At 31.4% G+C, this 13,035-nt stretch overlaps 1 protein-coding gene across 1 annotated transcript in view; it reads right to left on the reverse strand.

Moving 5' to 3' along the window:
- LOC129968478 (probable chitinase 10) overlaps positions 1-13,035 on the reverse strand; it is a 115,956-nt gene that overhangs the window by 25,313 nt on the left and 77,608 nt on the right. Inside the window, exons 3-6 of the mRNA XM_056082395.1 lie at positions 9,247-9,447; positions 7,776-8,038; positions 5,288-5,412; positions 3,276-3,405 (exon numbers count right to left, since the gene is read on the reverse strand). Of these exons, the coding sequence (XP_055938370.1) occupies positions 3,276-3,405; positions 5,288-5,412; positions 7,776-8,038; positions 9,247-9,447 (719 nt within the window). The remainder of the gene's footprint in view (positions 1-3,275; positions 3,406-5,287; positions 5,413-7,775; positions 8,039-9,246; positions 9,448-13,035) is intronic.

Genomic DNA, 13,035 nt, shown 5'->3' on the forward strand with positions numbered 1-13,035 from the left:
GGAATCTGAAAATGTAAACTTAGATTATAAGGAATTTATATTTACCTTTCAGCTTGCCGACAGGTTTTTTTAATGCTATTCAAAACACTGAATGAAAAATAAACACTCCATTTATTATGCATGCAAAAGCTTTGCCTTTACCCATACCCCTGATAGATGGTATTATAAAGTATGTCTTTTCTTTTATCCCTATCATTTTTGTCACGATGCACTAAAAGCGTTGTATAAAGGGGCTTCGATCGCTGCAAATTGCTGTCAATGCCCTGTCTATATGTTTTCATACAAAATAATCATCAGCCCATTTAATAAACAACTGGGAAAATCGATATAACGATGTGATAGGTTTGTTATATATTTTATAAACGCTATTATTATAGACAAGTAGCACGATTCAATTAATTTTGTGTACTCTATTATGTCATAAAACTGCATTCAGGGTATTAAAACGATATCTTGAGCTTATTTTCTTTCATACTGGTCTCTTCGAATGGGATGAAAAGGTGGCCTCAAAAAATTTGTTTATATTAATTATTTACGATATTCAGGATGGAAAACTCAACCAACTGGGTGGAAAAAGCATTTTTGCCTATTTTGATCCTTTTTCAATTGTGTGGAATGGATGTATCACCTTTTACCCATAAAATATGTGGAGGAAAGCTAGTGAAATGCTCATTATTTTTAACAAAAATTATGTTTCATACACTCTTTTCTTGCATCGTATTAACAAACGTAATGCATCTTTCATGCAGTTTATCACTACAAAATGCATGTAGTTTAATTGTCCTGCTTCTTCAGACATCTAAATATGTAGTTGTGTATCGATCACAAAAGAATATTTCATTGCTGCTAAAGAAAGTGTTCGGAATATCATGTATGCTGTGTCCAACTCAAGGAAGAAAGATATTGAAGATTTCAATAATTGTATATTGTTTCTCCATGTTCACGTTCACAGCATATTTCATTGCGATATGTTTTAATTCCAAATTTACAGCTTGGGAAGCAGATATGTTTAAAAAATATCGATTTTTGTCTGTAGTGCAGAAAGAATATTTTTCTGTGTTTTTCTCAATTGCTTCGGTTCTAATTATTGCGATTCTTCAAGGACTCTTCATCGTCTTCCCAAGCTATTACTGCTTTGTCTGCTGGTGTATTAGGTCTCTTTTCATCGATTTTCAATCAAAATCGAAGAACTTAATCAAACTTCAAGATTATCGGCGCATACTTGAAGCTTACAAAGAACTCTCTGAAACGATGGCATTGTTAGACAATTTTCTATCTTATCCCATGTTTACTGAAGTATTAGTAAATATGGGTAAACTGTTTTGGTTTGGCTACATTTTTGCTGTCATGCGAAACTCTGATCCCCAAGAAAACATTTTCATTTTTTTCGGAATGGCACAAAGTGTGATTTTATTGGGTGTTGTGTTAATACCTGCGGCGGCAGCTAATAAAGCTGCATATCTGGCTTGGGAATTCATAGTATCTCTACCTGCATGGTTCCCAGAGCATTACAGAGAAATAAAAATATACGTACGCCAACAATTCATTTCAAATGTTTCCCTCACTTTGTGGGATATTTATCGAATTAAGAAGTCTTTATTTATTACTGTTCTAGGCACGCTTTTAACTTATGGTGTCCTTCTTGGAACATTTGATAATACTCAAAATTCAAATGTGGACAGTTCAGTTACTAATACATCCGCCGGCGTCCTGGCATAGGGGTAGCGCGTCTTCCCCGTGATCTGGGCGTCCCGGGTTCGAGTCCCGGTTTGGGCATGGTTGTTCTTCTGTTGTTCTATCTATGAGATGTGTGAATGTGCCCTCCTGTAAAAAGGGGTTGTGCAAGCGAATGAGTGATGCGTGAGTAGCAAAGTCGTACTCTTGGCCCTAGTTGGCGCTGTTATAAAAAATAAGAGACGTCCCCCTCAGGCTTAAATCGCTGTCTTCGTAACAGCGGGCTTGTCAGTGGCAAGTGCCATAAGAAACAAACTAATACATCCTCAATTTTTAAATGATCAGAATGATTATTAAGTTACATTCCAAAAATATCTGCATTGTAATTGGTGATGACGTTCTCTGCAATGCTAAAGAATGTAAAAAAGAAGATGTATGTGTTAATTTATATTAAAATGAAATTTCTTGTTGAACTTCAAATATTAAAACTTTATAATAGCATCAACCATTTATTGCTATAAATATTACAACTTGACACATTTATTCATATTTTCAACTAGCTGCCTTTGGCGATTAGTGGTTCAACGGGATTAATTCCCGTGTTAGGCCGGGATAGCCTGGTTGGTAGAGCGTCGGATTCGCGTCCCTTAGGTTGTGAGTTCGAACACCGCCGGCCGAAGATTTCTAGCGTGCTTGGTGGCTGATGCGCGTATAAATCGGTCGTGGTCATAAAGTCCTCCATGTCGAGAGTAATACCACTGGGGGTACTGGATCAGGGGTGATGGTTCTCTGATTCAGGTCTAAATTACGATCTGTGTTTGAGTGAATGAAATGCGTGAATGGAGTCCGCCCCGTAAAAAGGGTTGTGACGTGTGTGGGGTTGTGACGTGTGTGTAGCTAAGTCGTTCTCTTGGCCCTAGATGGCGCTACTAAACAAACAAGAGACGCCCCCCCCAGGCTTAAATCCGCTGTCTTTGAACAGCGGGCTTGCCTATGGCAAGTGCCATAAGAAACAACAACAACAACGGGATTAATGTTTGTTGAAGCTTTCAATAAAATACTTTGTATAGCAAAGTATTCGACGGTGGATGAGATGATGGAATACTTTATATATATATATAGTTTGTATAGGAAAAGGCGGGAATCTTCAGTGGTATATTCCCAGTTTCATGGGGTAAAAAACAGTAATAACTACGGATTTTATATTATATAAATATATATAATAAGGAACTAGGATGCAAGATAGTGAACAAGGCTATATCGACCCAATACTTTGTATCAGATTCATATGGTTTTACCCAGACGAATTAATTCGAGGAGATTATTAATCGGCATTAATATTCTAAAATTGATATTAAGTACTTGATACTCTTAGCTTATACTAATTTTGCATCTATTACTTCGTATAACATTGATACAGTATCACCCAATTCTAATTTAGCTGTATATTTATTAAACTTTCCATTCAGTTCAATGTTGAAGTTGTCCAAATGCGAACGAATCTAGCAAAAAGGAATATAGATCTGACGACTTGAAGTCAATCCCTGTGACGGTCTTAGCACAAGATGAAAGGATGAAAAAAATAAATTTCGAAAACTTACCACATTCAACTGATTTCTTTGATCCAGAGGATTCAGTCCTTCCGGAGGATACAAAGGAGCATGGTGGTGAGTTTCTGGTTCGTAAGCGGAATGGTAATCGTATGTCAAGAGATTCAGGAAATGAGCGTTTCTGCCGAAAACAGAATCAATGAGCAAAAATACCTAAACATCCACAAACATACTCATGCATAATAATACTTTTATCCGTTTGATCATGCATTAGTTTGATATGTTGTATGTTAAATATCTTAAAAACACTTTTGTAAGAAATTTGTCAAGTTGCATTTTTGTAAATAAAATTACTTTTTTTTAATTTCTTTGTTTTTATTCAAATAAAATTGGATAAAACAATCTATTTTATAAGAAGTAAAATATTTAGAAAACATTTTAACGCTAATTTTTATGAAGGTTTAAAATATAATTTTTTTTTTTATATATATCTTTCCAGTTTAGAAGATTTCATTAGTGAAGTAATATAGACATTAAATTTTTTATGTTTCATTTTTCAGACCAGGATAATAATATGAACCGCAAACCTTGTAGCATGCATACAATTTTTTGTCATGTCGAAAGCAAATTTCCGAATAAAATCTTTCAAAATTTGCATCTGCAAGTAAGATTTCCTAAGAAGACGGAAATGTATATATATCTATAAATGAACGTATTATTCATCCTCGGATTCTGAAACCCTCTGCGCTTTTGCGCATGCGTCAGGAGATATCTATTTCGTCAAGGAAAAATGAAAGGAGGAAATGTTTACTTTTAGCAGTGGTGTGAAAGATTATTCGTAATATCAGGTGGCGTACTAACAGTTCATCTTTCTGCGTATCATCCCTTAGCGAAGTGCATGCGTCGAAAAGCGCTAGCCCCTGGATCTTGAAACAAACAGTATTTCTGCATTTGAGAATATGTACTATTCACTATAGACGCTGTAGTGACTGGGTAAAATGTATTTTAAAATTAATTAAACTAGCTACAACTGACTGAGTAGGTTGTATTTTAAAATTAATTAAACTAGCTATAACTGACTGGGTAAATTGCATTTTAAAATTAATTAAACTATCTATAACTGACTGGATAAATTGTATTTTAAAATTAATTAAACTAGCTACAATCCGTTTCATAGCAGATTATTTAAATTTCAATATTAATTGAGGTAGCCGACTACGTTCGAAGCAATATTTTTGAAAAATTGGATTTTTTAAAGACTATTTATGGTTTTTAGATGTATTGTCAATTATAAACACTACATATACAAAAAAAATATTTGGAAATATAATATATTTTGAGAAATAGGAAAATTTGTAGTAAATTTTAATGAAATTTAACCTAAACGGTTAATACTCTACACAAAATTGTAATGCAGCAATCCTATTTTTCTTTGTACACAAGTTATAGAATATAATGATGAATGAAATGAACCAAAATCTAAGAAACATTTTGAGATGCAAAGAAATTATGGGTAAAAATGTACGTATATATACATTTTTTTCATAAATTTGCAACTTAATTTTTCTAAAAACACCTATAAATGAAAAAGTATTTCACCAACAATAAAACTTTTGGTTCATTTCATTGCCCACAGTATTTAAAACACACGCTGAAATTTTTATGTACATACCGCTATTAGTTTTTGAGATATCATGTTAACGGTGGATAATTTTTATAAAAATTAAAGTTTGAAAAAATTGAAGTGAAAGAAATATTTTAGCTAAAAAATTGTTTAAAATTCTCCTGTATTATAGGTCAGACCTTCCTTTTCCTAGAAAATACTATTTTGGAAAGAGGAAAACCTTAACTACAAGAAATAATAATAAAAGAAGAATTCGCCAATGTGGTCGAAAACCAGTGTTTTTAACGTAGTCGGATACCTTAAGGCAAATGAAACATCAAAATTTATTTCTGCATTACTTCAATAAAAGAACTTTGTCATAAAATATTTTTAATTACGGTTCTTTACTGCATAACTATATCTAATTAATTATATATCTACAAAAAGAGCAAATAGATACCTCGATATTTCAGGAACGTCAAAACCTTGATCAATATATTCCTTGGTTGCTGGGACTGCAACCGACAAAAGCAATCGTTCTTTCTCGGGAGGAAATCGTTCGTCGTCGATTGCTTGTCTCAATTCCTGGAAATCAATTTCAAAATTAAATTTTAAAAAAATGGCAGTAAATTTTATTCTGGACATGCTATGGGTTTTACTTATTCAAATGTATTATATATATTTTTTATGCAGATATACATTTACATAGAAAATATTTTATTCAATAGTGATTTTTTTTTTGTTATAAACAAAGATATTCTTTATGTTGCAATGAAATTTGAATGTAAAGATATACTGGAATTTTTTTCGCAATTCCTGTATTTTATTGAATTAATATTTCTTTCTTTATATTTCTTTACTGAACTTGTAAAAGATTATTTTATAAGTAATTTTTCCTCTTCTAATAATTGCATAAATTTATAATTTTTGTATTGTCTTTTTCCTCTTTTGATAGCTAAATGTACGCAATATAATCTTAGTAATGTAATACACCTTTCATAATATTAATCATTCAAACGATAGAAATGTATAACCAAAATTTTGAACAATTTTTTCTCATAAGATTAAATTTCTCATATGATTAAACTTTCTCATAGGATATAGATTTTTTGTTTTACAAATAAAAGGGCATCGACCTTTCAAAGATAATCTGAAGCAATTAAGCTATAAATTCTAGCCTTCTGCCATTATTGAGCACTTTCCAAAATTTATTTCTCTATTTCCAAAATATTTAATACTTTCTAATTAATCTACGTTTTAAAAATAATTTCCTAATCATTCGAACTCAGCTTCACTGTAACTTTAGCTTCTGAGTTGTGGCCTCTGTTATTTTCTTGGTGAGCATATACATAATAGCTTTAATACCTCTTTTATAAATTTGTTTTTATAGGAGTAAAAGTTACTGAAGCAATAAAAAATGTACAAGTTACATAAAATATTAAGTTAAAATATATCAGAATATAAAGCAATAAATATGACTGCATATCTGGGTAAATTTATTTAACTAATTGCAGTGTTGTGATTTGTTATTTCATCAATACATTTGAATCATCTTCAAAACACATACACACAGATATATAACATGATTTGAAGAAACCGTCGTGAAGAATGAATTTTATTCTTCATACTTTCAAAATAAAAATCGATTTTTTATCTTTTGTTAAGATTTTTAATTAATTTTTCAAAATTTTTAATAATGAAAATATTTATATTCTTTAGAACAAATACTAGAATGAATATAGAGAGGGCATGAGAGAATAGAACCGAAAGAATAATATAGAGAACCGAATAGGAGGGCGGAATGCATGAAAGAGAGGTCACGAGAAAGTATTCCGAATTTATATAATTTCACAAATAAATATTCGGCACAATGTTTTAATTCCGCCAGGAATATAATGGCTAGCACAATTCAGAAGTTAACGTTACAGTGAAGTCAAGTTCGAATGATTATGAAATTATTTTTAAAATGTAGATTTTAAATAGAGAGAAAGTATTGCATATATATTTTTAGAAATCTAGCATTTATACAAAAGTCGCATATAATATTATTCTCTTTCATAACCTCTTCAGATTAGAGGGGTTTCTCTACCATGTGTATAATATTAGGATAATATCAAATAACAAATATTGTAAATGTGTTCCGATTATATCCCAATAAATAAACTTTTTTTGAGATATAGAAGATAATGTGTACCTAAATTATAAAAATATGCATACACTAGAGACGAAACCTCAGTAATCACAATAAACAATCATTAATTTCAAAGATTTTTTTTTAATTTGAGAATAACTGTGATCCCAAATATTATATGCCTTGCAGCTGTAATTTTTTTAAACCGAAGTTTTGATTGTGCGACGGAAAATAACATGGTGTGTTTGTGAGTTGTGTTTTTCTATGCATCAGATGTCTTATATTCTTTCTTCTTCTTTTCATTTCAATTATAATTTAATCTAGTGAAGAAATGTGTTACATTTAAAGAAGTGGTTATTCTAAACGAAATCATTCCCAATGAATATAAATTCAAATCAAACCAAATTAAACAACTCATTCATTCCTCGAATCGATACAGCTTGAGATGCAGTGGAATTCCGACATTATTATTTTATCTATCACATTGTGGTAGAGCAGAGATTGATTGCACAGCGAACTATCTGAACCTGTCTGAGAATATAGTCCGCATAAACCATATATGGATAAACACAGTGATGGATATTTAACTCAGCAATGCATATTTACGTAAGCTCAAATTCGCACAGCATTGCACGTTTTACTACCATAATAACTCTTATTATGATGTGAAACAAGTTTACTCAGCTATTACAAGCCCACCTACCTTTAATCAACCAAATTTCAAATAGCATACATAGTAAAGCAATGAATAGCTTTTCTGATGGGGCGATCCCACAATGAAACCAGATTGTGTGAGTCACTAGTGGTGGGTCCTTACCTTGACGAGTAGGGCGTACCCCTTCTTGTCTGTGGTGTGGTTGCCCCCTTCTCTGAAGGCCGGGTACTCCCAATCGAGGTCGACACCGTCGAATCCGTATTCCCGCAAGAAGGCCATGACACTCAGAATAAAGGTGCGTCTATTGTCAGCAGATTCGACCAGCCTTGAAAACCTCTTGGATCCTTCGTTCCATCCTCCAACGGCGATCATAGTCTTCAGGTTGGGATTGTATGCCTTCAAGCTCACAAAACTCCTATAATTACCTGATGGGGAAAAATGTATTGAAATATAAATATTTAACACTTTATAAATAGAAATGCAATGTCATGATCAAATCATTTTATTTAAACAAATTTCTGAATGATTCAGAATTTTTTTAAATAAATTTTCTGTTTTTCTTTCAGAAAACTTGTTATGTGTTAACATAATACTAATCTGTTTTTCTTTCAGAAAACTTGCTGATTTCTGTTTGGTTTCAAAATGTATTGTATGAAACTTTCGTGACGACATTCAGAGTCCAGTTATCAAATAGGTGCAGTAAACAACTGCTAGAAGCTCCCTGATGCTTCAAGAAGGTTTCTTTTTCTGTCCGTGTTCTTATAATTTCACTCTTCATTTAATTGGCAAGATTCATGTATTTCGAACATATTCAAATTAAAATAAAACATTTTAAATACCAGTTCATTTCGGTTCAGTAACATTAACGTCCCGTTTTAAAGCAACACTAGAGCTAATTTGGGCGTAATTTTTTAACCGCAGTCAAATAAGTATGACACCTGAGCTTGCACCACACCATGGGGAGGAAGTTTGATCCCGACCAATTTAACGTGCATCAGACCTGCTTAGCCGAATTTTGGCGATAGAACCATAGGAGCTGAGATATGCTTGATTGTTCGAGAATCTTCTAAGACCTGCTCCGGAAACTATAAAAGGCCCGCAGACCAAGACGGTGTCAGTCGTATTGAGAGTCAGTGACGAATTAATTGGATCAATCCAGCGAAGCGCAAGCGTTCAATGGAGCTCAAGCGATTAATGGATTGAGAATTGAGTCGTACACCGAGACCTGAAGATAAGTATTGAAGCATCATCGTGTAGTTTGTTGTATAGCCAATCGTATAGTAGTGAGTCGGCAGTTGGTTTCAGCTAAAGCGAGGAGACAGTGGAGACTGGCAGACGTTTGGAGAGAGTGAATAGCTACGTGGATTCTCTCTTCTTGCTGAGTTCTCTTTACCAATTTGTGTGCTGTTGTAATTGTTTACAACTGATAACTACTTGTAATCTTCTGTTTTTTTTCCTAATCCTAAGTGTACTGCTGTTTATTATTTGTAAAAGTTTCGGCTGTGTTCATAAATGTCCTTATTTGTTATTTAGGCCTGTTGTCTGTGCCATCATACACTTACTACAAGCGCATTCACCGATTTGAGTGGATTTTTTTTTTGTTTGGTAGTATTTGCAGTACCCTCCTACTCACCTTGCTCCATGTCATTGTATGGATCGAAAGGTTGAATTTCGAACTCCTCTGAAAGGGAGGCGAAGGCATATATGATGTGGGTGCACAGATATGGATTAATATTCTCAGGAGTAAACTTGGCCAATCCTGGTCGGTACACTGCCCAGTTGGAGTAGTAGCAGACCAGCTTGGGCTCTTGACTTTGTCCTTTGTCCAAATCATCTGAAAAAAAAATTAATAACAATTAGTACAACCTCTATTTGAAAATATTTTGTGCATGTGGGGGCAAAAATGTGTAAGATAAGGCAAAATGTTTTAAATGATTAAAAATTTAGGATGATTAATTGCAACGAAAAAATACTCCATATTTTAACAAGTATATACTGTGTTATATATTGTTCTGGATGAAAAATCGCATAACAATAGAGTGCTGACTACAAATATGTACCATGGCATTTTCAAACAAGAAGTGCATAGGAGTGCCGAACGGGCAACAAACGGACAGCGTGGTGCTGCACCATTAGTTTCATTGATATATTTTTACATTTTTTTCCCCCCAATAATCGTACCTGCAATCCATTCTATTTGTGAGCGAACATCCGTAATTTTTAAAAATAAATATTTAGATGCGATGTTTGCAAATAAGTTCAAATATTTTTAAAACAAAGCGAACTGTATAAGGCTGATTTATAATCAGCCTCTTGAAATTTAAATGTTAAGAAAGAGTTCTTAATTAGAAAAATAAAAATCTATTATTGTGGTAAAGCATCAGCGTAGGTTACAACCGTGGCGAACATCGACAACTAAACATCTGTTGCCAACATTCGTTTTCACAAGTTAACATAAGCTAAACGATTACAATTCTTTCATCGATACACAAAGTGAACCTTACAACTGGTACTATATGTTACACGATAATAATATGATATAATAAAAAATCTATAATCCTAAAATTAAGCACTCTAAACTGCAAAAAATCCGGGATGATATAGAAAATAGGACTGATTGCCAACTCGCGGAAATCGCAGGATAAGCAGCTGGAGGGTTAAAATATTGATGTAAAAGTCAGATATTCGCCATTATTATTAAATTGCGGCTGGAAGGATTATATTTTTAAATATATGTTTAAGGTTCGATTACTTATCAGTTTCATTTCTTTATATTCAAATACATTTAGACATATATATGTTTTTACAATAATATTTTCATTATTTTAATTGGTGGAATTATACTCACGTGCACTCCAGCAATTAAATACATCCCATGTGTTATACAGTTATAGCAATTATATAAAATAGAGTAAATTTAAAAGCAACAACAATAACAATAGATGAAACAAACCTAAACATTATCATACAATGATATTTCCGATTAGAAGTTTGAATTTTTTAAAAATACTTTTCATTGAATGACTTTAAAAAATTCTCCTTAAATTTAACAGTATATACTGTCACGATAATCTTGGAGCTCTAAAATCAAGGAGATCTCTTAGTTATAAAGTTCTTCTCGGGCTGTTGTACAATATTATTATTCGGAAAATGAACATAAATTCACATTTTGAAATTTTCCGGATAAAGGAAATAGTAGAATTTATTATAATTAATAATAACTGTAATTATAAGTAATATAACCGTCGCTAACTTATACGATATTCTTAAGGTTCTAAAGTCAAGGGAATTTCGTAGTTAGATTGTCTCATCCTGTTATATAATATTATTCAGAAAATGGTATAATATTATTCAGAAAATGAACATAAATTCATATTTTGAAATTTTCCGGATAAAGGAAATAGTAGAATTTATTACGAGGAAGTATGACCGCGCATATTTAACAGCTTCCTCTATCTTGCTTCTCACTTATCAGGATTAAATGAATATTTTTTAAAAAAATTAGCGAGACTGGCGTGTTGGCGACATGAAGTTTTAGATACCGGAAATTAATTTTACACCCAATCGGCTTTTCTGATCTCAGCAAGATTAATGAAATCGCTGTAAATCTCAATAATTCAGAGATTATATCGACTTTCGGAAAATCTTTCCCATTTTCCCTTAATACATGCTCTTGTCATTAATACTTCCTCGATTTTGATCTGGATATTGATTTTGTATACTGTTGAAATGCTGAACAAGCAGCGAAATAAATTAAAATTAGAGATTTTTTTAAAATTTTTAATTTAGAATTTTAATTAATAAGAAATTAAGAAAAATTGTAATGCTTTCCCACCTTTATTTAGTCTCTTAATTAAACATAAGACAATTTAACACAAGATTTTTGTATCATTTTAAAATTCAAAAAATTGTCTTCTCGATACTATTTAATTGCGACGAATTTTGTCTATATATAATTAATTTTATAAATTATTTAAGCTTATTCTTACAAAAATGCATCCAAATTGTTTTCATTGTTGTATAGATAGATTGTTCAGATATTTCATACTGAATTTCTCTTTAATTGTTAATGTTGAAAGTAAAAGGATATAGTTTATTTTTGCATGATAAGTAGGTTTCTTATTTAAAGTAAGTTTTTCGAGAATTTTTGGAAATTTCTTTTAACAAATAATAGTTAGCTTCGTAACTAAGAAATTATGAGAATTTCTTTTTAAGTACATCCATTTTTAAAAAATTTCTGTACATAAATTATCGTATTAAATTGCTTAAGGTGTACGACACACTTGAAACTTCGAAAATCGTTCAAAATATTGAATATTTTTTATTGCTTCAAAATGTTCCCTGATTCTTTAGCTTTCAAACGGTACGAAGATGTTGTCAATATTCGGAATACTTCCCGATTTATAATTATTTTTCTTGAGGTACTTTCATTAAAAACTCTAGTTTCGGGTTTTTTTTAAACTCGTTTTATGAAGAATGATATTTTTCCACTATGTTGCTTCATTCAAACAATCATAACTCAACAAGAAATGAACCAAATACAGTTATTTATATATCAAAATAATCTGTATGAAATAGCGGATGTTTTGTGCCTCAATCAAAATTATATTTATAGAAATAAATTTTTAATAGCTATTTAAAAGTTAAAATTACAGAAAAAAAAATCTCGCTTTTTCTATTCATCGTTGATGAAAAAATTGTTAAAAAAAACTATATATTTTTATAACTTGATTGAGGCAGACAACATGAAGACTAATTTTAGGCATAATTTCCAACTAGATTTGTGTGTCTGTACAAATTAGAATTTAAGATATCATGTTTCAAAAAATATGCTAATTAGATCATTAAGTATTATTTAATTAATTAATAATTAGTGTAATATGGGGGTTTTTTTCTCACTGAAATGAGTTTAAACAGATATTAATGACCTACTGTTAAAAAACTGGATTTTTAAAGTTAAAATTTTTTAAAAAATCTTCTAGTGTGTACGTACACCTTAATCGCTTTCTTTTCAAATTAAAATTTTAGATAATATTCCAGATATTTATGATATAAATTCCATGATTCATAATATTTTATTCTAAAAATGTATCATCAAATGTACATAAATAAAAATATTTTATAAAATCCTTAATTTAAAATTTTTCAATAAAAATTTCCCACGAACTATCGGTATAATTCTATAAGAACTATATCATTTTTATTCACTTTTCCCCCAATCTACTTTTCCTTTAAGAGTCATATAATGAGCGTTATTTACATTGCCAATCGTACTATAAAAGTCATGTTGTCCGCTATAGCGGCTATTTGTGCAACCTAATTTTTTGAGAAGAATCATTTTACAAAATCTTCACCTTATCATCAATAAGTCTAATTGCACAACTTGCCAACTATACACTTTGCCAACGTTTTCATCTCATGT

The sequence above is a fragment of the Argiope bruennichi genome, chromosome 5 (genome assembly GCF_947563725.1).
Source record: "Argiope bruennichi chromosome 5, qqArgBrue1.1, whole genome shotgun sequence".
In the NCBI taxonomy this organism is placed as follows: domain Eukaryota; kingdom Metazoa; phylum Arthropoda; class Arachnida; order Araneae; family Araneidae; genus Argiope; species Argiope bruennichi.